The sequence below is a fragment of the Galeopterus variegatus genome, unplaced genomic scaffold (genome assembly GCF_000696425.1).
Source record: "Galeopterus variegatus unplaced genomic scaffold, G_variegatus-3.0.2 Scaffold314, whole genome shotgun sequence".
Lineage (NCBI taxonomy): Eukaryota > Metazoa > Chordata > Mammalia > Dermoptera > Cynocephalidae > Galeopterus > Galeopterus variegatus.
Window position 1 is genome coordinate 601066 of NW_007726425.1, and position 14995 is coordinate 616060.

General features: G+C 46.7%; 1 protein-coding gene across 4 annotated transcripts in view; it reads right to left on the reverse strand.

Moving 5' to 3' along the window:
- CACNA1E (calcium channel, voltage-dependent, R type, alpha 1E subunit) overlaps window positions 1–14995 on the reverse strand; it is a 344242-nt gene that overhangs the window by 298560 nt on the left and 30687 nt on the right. For all 4 annotated transcript variants that reach the window (XM_008567380.1, XM_008567379.1, XM_008567378.1 and 1 more), the window contains 2 exons: window positions 7625–7730; window positions 6667–6806 (listed from right to left, as the gene is read on the reverse strand). In XM_008567380.1, coding sequence (XP_008565602.1) covers window positions 6667–6806; window positions 7625–7730 — 246 coding nt within the window. The remainder of the gene's footprint in view (window positions 1–6666; window positions 6807–7624; window positions 7731–14995) is intronic.

Consider the following 14995-nt stretch of genomic DNA (forward strand, 5'->3'; position numbering starts at 1 on the left):
CCTCTTACAATACTAATGGGACTGTAAATTAGTGCAGCCATTACGGAAAACAGACTGGAGGTTCCTCAAACAACTACAGATAGAACTGCAGACAGCCCAGCAATCCCACTGCTGGGTATATACCCAAAGGAATGGAAATCATCATGTTGAAGGGAAACCTGCACTCCCATGTTTATTGCAGCTCTATCTACAATAGCCAAGAGTTGGAATCAATTTCAATGTTCATTGATAGATGACTAGATAAGGAAAATGTGGTATATATACTAATGGAATACTACTCTGCCTTAAAAAAGAATGAAATTCTGCTATTCACAGCAACATGGATGAACTTAAAGAAAATTATGTTAAGTGAAATAAGCCAGGCACAGAGGGAAAAATACCGCATATCCTCACTCATAAGTGGGAGCTAAAGTAAAGGAAGGAAGGGAGGGAGAGAGGGAGGAAGGAAGGAAAGAAGAAAGAATGACAATAATACATTAAAATTTCAAAAAAAAGAAGAGAGGACAGAACTGTGGTTTTTAGAAGTGAGAAAGGGGGAAGGGAGGGGTGTTGGTGAGAAGTTAGTTCAGGGTCACAAAGACTGATTATGTTTTATAAACACGAGTATACTAATTATCCTGATTTGATCACCACGTATTGTACACATGTATTGATATTTGTTTTGGTACCCCACAAATATATATAATCAATTATATTTCAATAAAACAAACTGTCAAAAATAAATAAATAAATATTTTACATGTACAATCTCAAAAAAAAGGGAAAGAAAGAATTCTCTCTCCTTCATTTTTTTAAGAATAATTTGAAAATAGCTGGTATTTCTTCTTTAAATGCCTGGTAGAATTTAGCAGTGAAGCCATCTGGTCCTGGGCTTTTCTTTGATGGGAGACTTTTTTATAACTGATTCAATCTCATTACTCGTTATTGGTCTCCTCAGATTTTCTATTTCTTCATGTTTCAATGGTGGAAAGTTGTAAGTGTCCAGGAATGTATCCATTTCTTCTAGGTTTTCCATTTTGTTGATGTATAGTTGTTCTTAATAGTCTCTAATCATCCTTTGTATTTCTGCGATATCAATTGTAATGACTGCTTTCTTGCCTCTGATTTTATTTATCTGAGTCTCCTCTCTTTTTTTTCTTACCCAATACCTCCTAATGGCCTAGGGATTGAGCTCCCAGCTTTCATCTCCCTAAGAGAGTGATCAGAATGTGAACAAGCTGCACAGATGTGGATGGAGATTCAAATGAGAGAGTAGATACTGCCTGGCTCATCCAGACCAAGGGGAAGGGCTGGAAACAGACAACCCCTCTCTCTAATCCAGGCCCAGGCTTCACTCAGCACTTTATTTTATATCCTATAGATGACAAGAAAAGCTGGGGACAAAGCAAGTGATTAGATTCAATTAGCATGCATTTAGTACTGACTCTATGCCAGGACAGGGCATATACAGATGAACAGGGGTCCTAAGGCACAGTCCTCGTCCTCGTTTCCCTGTTTGTACCCCTGGTTTAGGAGTGTCCTTGAGTTCTCATCCTCTCCTGTCATTTGCTCATCTATCCCACGTACTATAACTTAGTATTAAGACTAATGTATGATAGTGACTTCAAGTAATTTGGAATTCTCCAGGTTGCCTGACAAGTGTTTAGGAATATATCTCCTGATTTGTTACCAGTGCAAGAGAGATTCCCAAGTTATGTAAGATAAAAGTGTATTAAAAGAATGGCAAATTCCACTGTCTTTTAGCAGAAATGAGACTACAGTCGGCCCTCAGTATCTGTGGGTTCTGCATCTGTGGATTCAACCAACCACAGATCAAAAATATTCAGAAAAAAACACTGTGTTTGTACTGAACACGTACAGACTTTTTTTCTTGACATTATTCCCCAAGCAATACAACAACTATTTACATAATATTTACATTGTATCAGGTATTTTAAGTAATCTAGAGATGATTTAAAGTATTCAGGAGGATGTACGTGGGTTATTTGCAAGTGCTCTGCCATTTTATATCAGGGACTTGGCCATCCGTGGATTTTGGTATCTGAGGAAGATCATGGAACCAATCCTCTGTGGGTGCTGAGGGATGACTGTACGTTAACTTCAGTGTTTATCAGTCCCAGCATTTCCTTCTGCTTTCAATAATACGAGATTCACTGAATAAATAAATAGAGGAATACATGAGTGACTAAACAAGCCAATTTATGAAGAGATCAGCTGGATCTGGCAATAAACCATGTTATACTGAGAGTTAAGTAACATGCCTCCTTTACCATGGGGCAGGGTATTCCAAGACAAGAGAGAAGTCTCAGGATGGACACATGGGGCTCTGGTCCTCTTCAACCCACTCATGATGCCCCAGTGGTGGGTTGCGAAAATCTGCCTGATTATGCCCCTCCCTGAGCCCATCCCACACTGCTTCAAGGGGAGCAAAGGAATGTGCAATCACAGAGCTTTAGAACCATGAAGACCTCTGGGCCATGAGGTAACTGACAGTGTGGGAAAAACTATGTCAAAGAAGGAACCTGGAGCCAGAAGATGTAGGCTCAAGTCCTGGATCTAGCACCTACTAGAAAGTCATGTACCCTCTCTGAAACTCAGAATCTTCATCTGGGGATGAAGATAAAGTGAGGATAGCAAGACTCTTTTCATGAGATTATGAGGATTATATGAAGTAATGTACATAAATGTACTTCGTAAACCGTGAATGCCCTTAATTTACAGGCCAAAGAATACTAAAGGTTAGGAGGTCAGAGGTGGCAGTCAGAATGGTGGCCCAGGTCCCCCAACTACCTGTCTCTTAGCATAGGTCAATAATAGTAGGTCTTGCACTGAGCCAGCTGTCTGACACCTCAGCACCCACCTCTCCTCCCCTCCCCTCCTGCCGACACTGGGAGCTAAGAAGTTGTGCAGCATAAGCCCGAGGCGCTGTGTCGTGCTCCAGCACCTGTCATTCCTCCTGTGCACAGGAGGAAAATGCGAAGTGACACCTGGAGAGGAGGTGGGAAGTAAGAGCTGTCAGCAGGGACTGCTGTGGGTGCGGGTGTCAGGAAAGGAGAAGGGGAATACTGTGTGACCCGGAGAGGGGGCTGCACGGGGCAAGAGTGAAAACACCAGCCCTGGGTGGGTCAAAGGGCATGGTTTCAACTCCTGGACCTGCCATCAAGAAGCAGGTGAACTTGGGCAAATGACTTAACCTCTCTGAGTACTGGATGATTCATGTCTGCCGTCTGCTCTGCCTGCCTCACTAGGTTGGTATGACAGCATATTTCACTGACTCTAGGACCCCAACAATTGTAAGATGCCCATAATCACATGGACCACTAAAAAAAAAGGGGGAATAATGTTGCCAATTAAACTCTATCATGCCACTCTTGTAAGACGGGCTGATTTCAGAGATGGTCCAGGGTGATAATGTGCATCTTAGAAGCGATGCAACGTGGCAGTTGAAAGCACTGTGTGACTGTGAGGGCAAATGCGATTACCCCTTCCTGTGGGGCAGAACCGCAACCCTCAGCCCCTCAGCACGAAGCTCAGGAGTGGCAAGGCCTTTGCCTGGAGCACACTGGCATGTGAATTAAAGAGGGAAAGGGATCCATCAATAATGGGAAGAGAACTAGGCAGTCAGTCTGGAGGAGGGGCAGGAGCACAGAGCTGTAGGTTCACATGGAAAGCAGAGGACTTCCAAGGCCACCCACAGAGCCAGCAAAGTTTGAAGAGCGGCCAAGACAGGGAGACATAAGGGCTGGGTGGAGACAGCACAGAGAGGACAAGTGACTTGCTCCAGCTCAGCACCTGCACCCACTCTCCTGCATCCCCGGGCATGCAGGGAGGACCCAAGGGTCTTCTCGGCTGTACTATCAAGAGGACCCTGCTGATCCCTACAAATCTACTCCTTCAACCACAGGACAGTCCTTATTTGAAGACAGGGAATACAGCTCTCGTTAGTCTTCTCTCGTCCAGCCAAACAGTCCCGTCCACCTCTCCTCACCTATCATAGTTTCCAGGCCCCACACCAGAACAGCCAGATTCTCCTTTAGAAGTACATCAACCCGTCAAAATGCCGTGTAAAATATAACATCCAAAAGATGCACATTGGAGCATCTTTAATAATTGTTTATCACAGCAAAAAATGGAAAGCAATGTAAGTGTCAAATAACTGCAAAAATGAGAAGCAAGCTGTGTACATCTAATCAACAAACTGCTGACCAGTCATTACAGATTTTTACCAAAATATGGGATAACATGTAATATGCTCATACTATACAGATAATCCTTGACTTATGATGGGGTTATATGCAAAAAATCCATCATAAGTTGAATATATCGTTAAGTTGCAAATGCATTTAATACACCTAAGCTACTGAACATCACAGCTTAGCCCTGCCTACCTTAAGTATGCTCAGAACACTCACGTTAGCCTACAGTTGGGCAAAATCATCTAACGCAAAGCCCATTTTATAATAAAGTGTTTAATATCTCATGTAATTTATTGAATACTGTACTGAAAGTGAAAAAAATAACAGTTATATGGGTACTCGAAGTATGATTTCTACTGAATGCATATTGCTTTCACACCATCATAAACTCAAAAAAAGGTAAGTTCAACCATCATAAGCTGGGAAACATCTGTATTCCAGAAAACGCAGCAAAATTATAAGCATTTAAAAGAGAGCTTGCTTAGCATTAAAGGGCTGGGAGGAAATACCACAAAATAATCAGGAATTTTTCTTAATCAGTGAATTGGTTTTTTTTTCCTTCTATTGACTCTTCTGTATTTTCCATATGTTCTTTAATGAACATGTAATAGAATACAGTAAAAATAAATAGACTAGAAAAGAAATTTCAAATGTCCTCTGACACAGAACTCAGCAGGACCAAGAATTCACACAATCTTAACATATAATACACATACATTACAGTGCTTTTTTTCTACACATAAACTTAACATTTCTAAACGGCTCCAATTCTCATTCAGGCCTTTTCTAATACAGTATGTTATTTTTTTTTTTTTTTTTTTCCTTTTTGTCTTTTTTCGTGACGGGAAACAGATTGCAACCCTCAGTGTCACACCCATACCGGACCGGGACCGGCAACGGGATCGCAACCCTCGGTGTTGCTCCCGCACCTCACTCAGCCAGTGAGCGGCTGGTCTGTATATGGGATCCGAACCCTCGGCGGGAGCGCCGCCGCACTCCCAAGCGGCACACTGTAGCAGTGCGCCACCGGGCCGGCCCAGTATGTTATTTATTTTAGGGAAATTTAAAACATCGCCCAGGTGTGCTGCATTTTCTATGACAACATATCTCTGTGACACTATGTATAAACTGCATTTTCATATACTAAATCACATTTAAAATGCAGTAAAATTTTCTTTTAGAAAAACAACCTCCAGAAAATCCTTTTGTAAGGCAACAGATGTTTTTCCAACTTGAATAGCCATCCTTAGCTATTTATCTGTTCCCTATATTGAGGGGTTGGCTGCTTACAAGCTTCCATTCATATATTCTGGTCCATTACATCTTCGACTTCTTCTCTTTCACTCAATCACAATTGGTATAAAGGTTAAAAATATAAGGATTGTGTCTATTCCACAAGACAATGAATAGATGCAATCATTCCCAACCCTTACCCTTCTCGGACTTTACCCGCCCACCCCCTTGACTATTTCCTGGAAAAAAGTAGCTCTTCTCCCGTCTCCCTTTGGTCAATCATAACAGTGGCCGCATATTTCCCCTCCTCACCTTTCTATGCACTCTCTTCTTTTCCTCACAGCTTTGAACTAGTGTCTGCCAGGCAGCTGAGTAAGGGAATTTCCACACCACACCCCTGCTGCCCCATACACACAGGACCACTCCCCTCCCTTGCAAGCACAAGAGTCACCTGACACAAGGGCCAACTAGAGCACACAGGCCCAGTGAGACACGCCCATCACCGCCATTCCCAAGGCCCATCACATTTGCCAGCAACAGCGTTGGGTCAGCCCAGTGTCCCTATTCCATTTCCAAAAGAATTATTTGTCAGATATTTAACTAAATGTACTGCCATCATATACCCTTCCTATGACAATGGGTCAGCCCCAATATAGTATTCATGTTCATTTCCAAAGAATGATTTATCAAGCATGTTAACGTGATTCAATTTTATACTATTAATACATCTGAAAATCATTTAAAAAATTGTGTTGTCAGAACATGTGTCTCAATTATCAGTTCAGGAAATATGATTGGGGTCTTCTCCAACTCCCCGAAGAGACTGCACTTGACTGCATCTTTTAGTGCATCCCTTAGGGGTACCGCTCAGGCTAGGACAAGCTGCTTGCTTTAGATAAAGGCTCACTGGGAAATGTCGCACAGGCACACCAGGGCAATGGGTGTTCAGCTTCCTAACCAAGCCCAGAATGCGAACCCAGAGGCAGCAGCAGCCAGGCCTAACTGGACATTCCACGGCCTCTGCCTAATGCCACGTGCATCTCCACGGGGTACCTCCCACTCCTCAAGTGGGTCAACTATGGTCCAGCCCCACGGGGAACCCTATCCTTGAACTTCTTCTTCTGCCCTACTCCATAGATTGCTGTCTTTCCACCCCTGGCTTCCCCGCACCGGCAACTTCATGACCCCACAGGGCCCCCCACACACATAAAGAAGGAGAGAGAGGAAGAGGACTCACCCGCTGAGGACCACGATGAAGTCCATGACATTCCAGCCATTGCGGAGGTATGAACCCTTGTGGAAGATGAACCCGAGGGCCACGATTTTGATCCCAGCTTCAAAGCAAAAGATCCCAATGAAATACGGTTCTGTCTTCTCCTGTGGGGATGAGGAGCAGAGGCACCAGTAAGGGGAGGATTGTGCTTTTTCACACGCAGGCAAAGGCAAACCCTGACCACCCTCTGGGTGTCTGTGCTGGGCCAGCCCCGTGTGCAGGTGGGAAGTGAGGGTGCTGAAGGACAAGAGAGACCTGGGATGCAGGCTCCCTGTGACTCAAGAGCCAGGGAGCCACAGGAGCACCAGCTGGAGAAATGGATGGGTGTGCAGGTCACACCCAGGGACTAGACTTCCTTCCCGTGAGAGCCCCTGATGGCCGTGGCTTTGCCCTGAGGGAGTTTGCTTCTCCACTGCTGGTCTTCACACGTGTTGGAAGCTTAAGGGTTCTCATCCACTGGTCATCAGGCTGGAGTCACTCACCCCCACGTTAGGATTTTAAGGAACTTGTTTGCTCTCTTTAGGGGGAATACGGTAGTCATGTGACTCATTTCTTTGAGGAGAATATGGAAGGAAGCATTTAGGAACTTCATAACCACTGATACACATAAGCTTTGGGAATCCTTCATCTTCTCTCCATTCTCCTCTCACTTTAAAACCCCTTTAGGAAAGAGGAGTCAAGCACACAGACCTTGCGCCTGCTCTTTCTTCTTGCCTGGCTGCCATGCAGGGTATACACAGGTGTTGTAATGCCCGCTTTCCCTTATGAATCCCAGTGGCATCTGCCACGAGCATGTCCCTCAGCAAAGAACACACTCCTCACAGAAGTGCAGGGCCAGGGTGGGGAGGGGGATGAAGCAGAGGAGGAGGAAACCAAGGAAGATGAAGAAAAGCGGGGAAGAGGGGAAGCAGGAAGCACCTACCAGTCTTCGGGACATTGGGGTCTTGTCGTCCTCAGGAAGATGCTGCTCCAGGGCCAAGACGATGCAGTTGGCAATGATGGTGGCCAGGATCATGTACTCAAACGGCGTGGGAAAAGAGGAGTTAAGGAACACACTCACTGCAGAGAGAGGGATGCAGCCTCCAGGATGGTCGTGCACATAAATACACAAACTCTACCAACCCACATCGTGTCTGTGCAGTTTGCGTGATTTATATTAGCAAGCAGGCAGGCAGGACAGAGGATGGTCCTTAGCACGTGAAACCACAGCCATGTGTGATTGGTCTCTGAACTCAAAGCATCTTCTCCAAGAGAAGAAAGTACGCAGTCAGTAAATAATACGGTAGGCATATGGCAGACACTGCAGGTACTGAGTGAATTCAATGACAAATCCAGGAATTAGCCAGGGCTGAAAATGGAAGGGGGAGGGAGGGAGGAAGAAACACTATTAATGCTGTTGAGAGCCCTGTTCTTCCCAGTCCTCAAACCAGTGGACGGTAGAACGATGCCGTAGCTATGGCTGTCTGCTGCTCTCTCTGGGAATCACATCTGGAGTCCCCTCCTCCAGGACCTCTGTTCAACTGAGTAAAAGAAGTGCACTTGGAAAAGAAACATTCTCTCCCTGTGAGCTCTCTGCTATTTTAATATCCAATTCAGAAAAATACCTCATGGGGCCAGGGGAAGCTTGCTTTATCCCACCCTGTTTTCTCCTAAGCTTCTGCATCGATAGGAAGCAGAGACACACATCATGAGTGTGAAGGCAGGACAGCAAAGGTCAGCCTCTAGGAACCAAACTGCACAGGAAGGAACTGATGCTTTATTCTGTCACATTTTTCTGAAGACAGGTGAGGGGTTCCCTGTGTCTTTCTGAAAAGCAGGACCATGACGCAAGTGCCAGCAGCCTGACTCCCTACAGGAAAGTTTTGCCACGAGCTTGGGGGTGGGGGGATGGGAGGGAGGTTCTTAGAAAAGAGAGAAAGAGGGAATCACCAGCTCCCGGCACGTCATTCTGCACACTGGGATTTCATCGTGTAACTATCGTTATGACAAACACAAGTGAGCTATGGCAACTGGTCTGTGCTGAGCGACCTGTTCTCCGGCAGATTGCAGAATCCAGTGGAAGAGAAGAGTAGCAGACCTGGCAAAGGGGAGGGAAGGGAAGGGAACATTCCCCCCACATATCCAGGCTGGTTGTGTAGGATGTAAGGCCTAGATCCCTCCCTAGGGAGTACAGGAGGGCAAATCCTAAATATACCTCCAAAGCCTCCCCATGCCCAGTGACATTTGTGTCAATGACACCAGGTTAAGTGAGCACTCAGGGCATCTCTGAGGAGGAGCAGGGCACAGGGCATGCTACAGGCAGAGGCGGTGTGCGCAAGGGGGATGCCATGTGGGCTTCCCACCAGTTGTCCTGGTCCTGCTGCTAGCACGGGGAGCTGTAGGGTGGGATGACTGGCCACGTGTGGGCCTGGAGTCCTTTCATTCTCATCTGGCAGCGCCATCTCCTCCCCCATTGCTGCACATCCCTGAGTCACATTCATTCTCCAGCAGCTGGTCGTCCTTTCTTCCCACACACTGCCAACACTCACAAGGCACCCCTACCCCTAGCACAGCCCTGTGGCCTCAGCTGCCCTGCGCTCAACCACTGGATCCCAAAACTGGACGGGCCTCAGAGGACTCAGAGCTAGCCCTGCCTCCACACCCCACTGTGCATGATTAAACCCCCCACGAGAGGAGAGCCTCACTGCACAGACTGTCCCTCAGTATCGTGGGCATCCCTCTACCTTCAAACGCTAGGTGCCAAGGGAGACTCCTGAGAGTTAAACATGCCAGCAGGCACATGCCACAGATGCTCGCCTAGTTTGCATGCCCACCTTCCCAGGACAAGTCCCTGACACACCCCACCCAGGAGCCGCCCGTGCTCACTAATCAGTATGCCCCCGTCCAATCCAGAGCTTCAAACAAATGGAGAGCTACCTGGGCCCACACCAGGACCCGGTGTCCCATAAGCCTTCTGAACAGGACAGGTTGACCAGGGTCTGGTGCACACACCCAGAATCCCCAGACCCATCTGGTAAAATGAAGATGGGAACATGACAAAAGTGTTGGCCGAGGAATCCATGCCCTTTCCTAAAAACAAGCCTAGGGGATGGTCCAGAAAGGGAAGTGATAACATGCCTACGAGTCACTGGCAAATGGCAACAGAAGATGAGGACATTTAGGGTCAGTGTCCGTAAAAGATAGGCCACGAAATACTAGTGCAATCAAATAAATGAGGAGAAGCCTTGGTAAAGTCAAGTCAGGCAGGTTTTTTCCCAGCAGAACTTCTTGGAGCCTTTAATCCTATGGAATACAACATGCACCCCTCAACACACGCACACAAAGGGGGCTGGGAACAGTACACAGCATTTCCCAAACTTGCTTCACCACATGACCCTTTTTTCAGAGCATCTCTCTTGGGACTGGTGTTCCTAGGAACATACTTGGCAAGCCCTGGTACAAAGGGCAGGTCTCACTGCCAGTCCCCAAGAGTGGAGGGGGAGGTGGATTCTGACTGGGGTGAGACTAGTGCCTCTTCCACGTCATCCCCTGTCCTTGTTCCCAACAAAAGTGTTCATAAAAGCGTGGGTCTCTCCTGGCCATTCCCCACGGCTGGAAGTAGCCCAGCGAGCTCAGAAACCTGCTCAGCAGACCCAAGGAGCCCAGCGCCTGACCTGGAATTGGGGCTGGGAAGGCGCAATTTCTCATCCAAGCTGCAGACGTCACAAGCTCTCATGGGTCTGCTTGGGGTCTACGATTGCTTTCTGGGATTTAGCCTTCTTCCCCTGAAAACCTGAAAGCGATATCCACAGACTTAAAAGTAGTTGAGCTCTCAGGTGCTGAGCCTGCAGGCAAGACAGGTCCTGGCAGCTGTGTGCCTCCGGGGCCTGTCCACCAGCAGTATCTTCTTAGACTGCTTCAGTTCCTCTGCTGCTCCCACTTCCACACCTGCATGTGTTCCGTCAGACAATCCAAGCACATAGCTCCCTGCTAGGACCCTGAAGCTCAGCTAGCCCAGACTGTCCAAGTACAGATATGTGAGGCATGTTGGGGAACAGGCTAGCCTTGGGAAGGTGTGGCCATCACCACTGCAGGATGCTGGGGATGGGGGAATGGCTCTTGGCCCTGGGGCTGATGGGACAAACTTGCTGAAACTAGATGCTGAGAATTCATGAGGTTTCAGTGACTGGTGCTACTCAAGGCCCTGAAGGCTAAAATATAAAAGTGGGAGCCTGGAAATTCTCAGGTTCCAAGAAGACCCTACTCTCACTTCCTCCCCCAGCCAAACCCTCTGCCTACTGTCTGATGTCTAAGGATTCATTCAGAGCAGCAATCGCTCAGCTTAAAATTTTGAAAACCGCTCAAATGTGCATGCCGTCAAGAGGGATGACCCTTTCAGCCGACGGATCACCTAGACCTCAGGGTGAATTCATGTGTGAGGAAACAAAGAGTCTGGGTGAGATTGTGAAGAAAAGCCGAGACTACAGAGATCACGTGTATCTGTGGTCTAGGTGAAAACAAGGGTAAGATGGGGAAGTCTTAGGGGAGGTGAGCAGAAGAGAACATCTGCTTCTGCCTGGGCCCCGACCACTCTCCTTTACAGCCCTTTTCTTCAGCCTCTTTTCCATTCCCCTTTCTGGAGAAACCACAAAGAATGGGCATTTACATGTCAGCACTTTCACCACCGCCCACAATGGCCTTTCTCCTCCCTTCTGTTCCTACGTCAAGACCAAGCTGAAATGTCATCTTGTCTGTGAAGGTTTCCTCTGTGCCCCATGGCTCTTTGCACTGCATAATTTTACTGTTTCTTCTCCTATTTATCTCCCCCAAGAAATGACACCTTGAAAGCAGGTGTTTGGTTCATCTCTCCACTGGTGAAGAGCCCTTGGTACACAGTAGGAGCTTAATCAATGTTCAATACAGGTTGAATGAATGTGAGGTGTCCCCCTTCATGGGCAGCTCCAGTGAGGAGCACTATAAAGACAGGGCTGTAGTCAGTCTGGCTTAGGCCGGGGCTCCTGCACACTCCCACCATCGCGGGCTGACTCATGCACCACCCCCATTTCTTCCTTCCAGCAGAACTTCAAACCAAGAGCGATGGCTCTGCGGCATCTCCAAAGGGAAGAGCCTGGACTGCAAATAATAACCCACAGGTCAAGCTCATGCGCCTCAAAGACTAGACAAAGATGCAACTTGGAAAGGTCAAAGGAAGCTCCAAGTCGCCACAGCCTCCAGGAACGACAACTGCATGACAATCACAATCAGGGACAGGATGAAAATCTGTCCAGGACTCTGATTCTTTCCGCCTAGAAATTCAGCTATTGCTATTAAATTCAGTGCCTGACACTGAACATATTCTGGAGAAGAATATCTATCCCTGGTGTCAGATTGTTTGGGTTTTGAGATCTTGAACAAACAGAGCTAATGCAGCAGTGAGTCCAGCAGCCCGAGGGCAGGGGCTTTGCCTGACCAGTCACCTCTGTATCCCTGGAGTCCAGCCCTGTGCTGGGCACACAGTGGGCACCCAATAGCTGTTACTTAATTAACTAATAATCAATTGATACATGAATAGTACAGGGTAACCAGAGTCAGAGGTATCCTCACAAAAGCTGCCCACGCTCTCTCACTGCCCACGTGAACTTTGTGTAGTATGCCCTGTGCACACACATTATTTACAAGAGGACTTCAAAAAGTTCATGAAAACAGTCATTTCATCTTTTAATTCTACTTTTCCATGGGTTTTTTGAAGTTTAAAAAAGAAAAAAAGAGAAACTAGCATGCCTAGTCAATCCCTTTAATGTTTAAAATGGAGAGGGAGAGAAAAGGAAAAAATTCTGTCTTGCAGGAAGAATAACGAATTTTCTCTAGTTTGTAGGGTTATTTTCACCTTTTCTTTACTGCTTGATCCATTGTCTGAGTGTTATCATGAGCATGTATTAATTTATACTCACAAAATCAATTAAAGCTATAGATGTATTCTGAAAAACAACAAACCAACACAAAAACCCATCCCAACCTGAGGGTAAGGAGAAAGGCGACTGTCGTGAAATCAGTGCAAGATTTCCAAGAGGATCAAATAGAAGAGAATAAAAGGACTGGACCAAATGTGTAAAGGGCCATGAAAGTGCTTGGAGACCTGCACAGATGCCTCCCTCCCTCCCGGACGGTACTGTCTCACTGTCTGCTCGCTAGGAGCCTCATTTCATGAACTTTCCTGGCAATCTCCCCAAACACCTCTTCACTCCTCTCTCCCTCTGAGGCTCTTAATGAGGACCTGTGTCACTCCAATTCTCCCTTTCTGTCTAGCAGCTTCAAGATAATCATTAGGGAAATGATAAAAATAGGTTTGCTTATTGATTTATCTCCTTTACCTCTGAGGCTCTTAATGAGGACCTGTGTCACTCCAATTCTCCCTTTCTGTCTAGCAGCTTCAACATAATCATTAGGGAAATGATAAAAATAGGTTTGCTTATTGATTTATCTCCTTTACCCAATGCTCCTTCCTTCGAAGGCTTGACTTGTTTCCTTAGCAACACAGCTCACTTGAGCAGCGCTGCTGGGCCTACGCACCTGCCATTGGTTCATTTCTTTCTCGGAGCACTGAAAGCTGGGGCAAGGGAGAGGCCTGACCCCCAGGCTCCAGTGGTGGTGCTGGCTCTGCTTGTCAATTGAGCCCTGGGGGACTGGCCTCTAGTAGAGTCCTTCACTTGATGGGACCAGCAGAGCCCACCCATCACTGCCTCTCAGGTAAAGATCTGCAGGCACAGGGCTGAAGAGGACTAGTCAGGCCTCACGCAGCCAATGTCAGGTGCCCCAGGGGAAACCTGCATCTCCATTACCACGAGGGTGCTGGTCCTAGACCCCTTCTGCTCTCAGCTGTCTGCTCCCAGAGCCCATGACACTAGACACTAAGCAGATGGAATGTGCTCTGAGGGCTGAGGGGCCACCTGGGACAGGCAGGCAGATTGCTGTGCCCTCTCCCAACTCCAGGCCTAATGGAGAATGTGCCCTGTGGGGAGCAATCTGCGGCCACTCAGACACTTCCTGGAAACTCCTGGGGGAATCTAAAAGAGGCCACATTTTCAGAGGAGGCACATCTCAGCCTCTTCCCAATTTTCCTCCCTTACCTCAGGCCCAGAACAATCTCCCCACAAGAAAGACTGTCTCCTTTTTTCCCTTCAGCCTCCTGTTTTTAGATGTCTAATTCTAAGAGACACAATAGCCTCAGAAGATGGCCTGGATATCTTTATGTATGTCTTGCCACCCCTTCCTCACCTGCACATAAATATCATTCTAACATGTGCATGTCGAGTCAAAGACAGTAACAGGGAAAGGCCTTGCCTAGTTTGTGATTCCCTCAAAGCATTAAACCAAAGAAAAATTTTAAATATGAATGATCATGAAATACAACTATCCAATGCTTCCATGTGACTTTTTTTGTGAAAAAAAAATCAGAGTCTTCCTCGAGACCACGAATGCAATGGAGAAAACGTAGCTTGATAACGGGAAACCAGAGCCAGGGCTCTCACTGCAAAAGCTGTCCCAGCATAGTACTCAAGAGTCAGAGAAAGGCCACCGCCAACCATTTCCACAGAACCAAACAAGAAACAGAAAAGGATCAAAGCCTAAGATGATACATGAATATGAAAGCCCTCTGAAAACTATAAGGTACGACACAAATGCACAGTCACTTTTATTATCCTACAAAATCAATCTTTAAGCATCTGCCATGGCTTGAAGCTTTGGGAAAAGCATCCGTTAGTGGTCACTGCCTCCAGGACTGGGTTGGCTGGCTGCAGCCATGGACTGACCTTGAGGAGATCCACCCCAGTAAAGGATTTAAAAGAAAATTATGGTAATGGGCCTCCGGGAAGAGAGCAGAGACATTTGGCCCAGAACCTCCTGGGAATATGGAAAGCACATCCAAACACCAGTCCCCAGAGGAGGATTTATAAAGCTGATGGCTCTGATGCAATCTCTTCCAGTGATTAGAAGGGACATTAATCACACCCAAGGCCAGGGCTAAGAATGGGAGGGGTTGAACCATCACAGAAGTCTGGCTCCAGCTCCTACAGACCCTGATGGAAACGCAGTGAGATCATGCTGGTGAGATCATATCCCCCTCGCCTGAGCCCAACGAGAAAGATACATCTGTCCTAGAAGGACAAGTACTGTCGAGACAGACCCTTGTGCCTCAGACCCAGACACAGTGATAGCTACAACCATTGCTGCAACAGAGTGCGTCTCCATCCCTCATGATCTCCCTCACTCTTCTTTTTTTTTTTTTTTTTTTTTTTTTTTTTTTTTTTTTTTT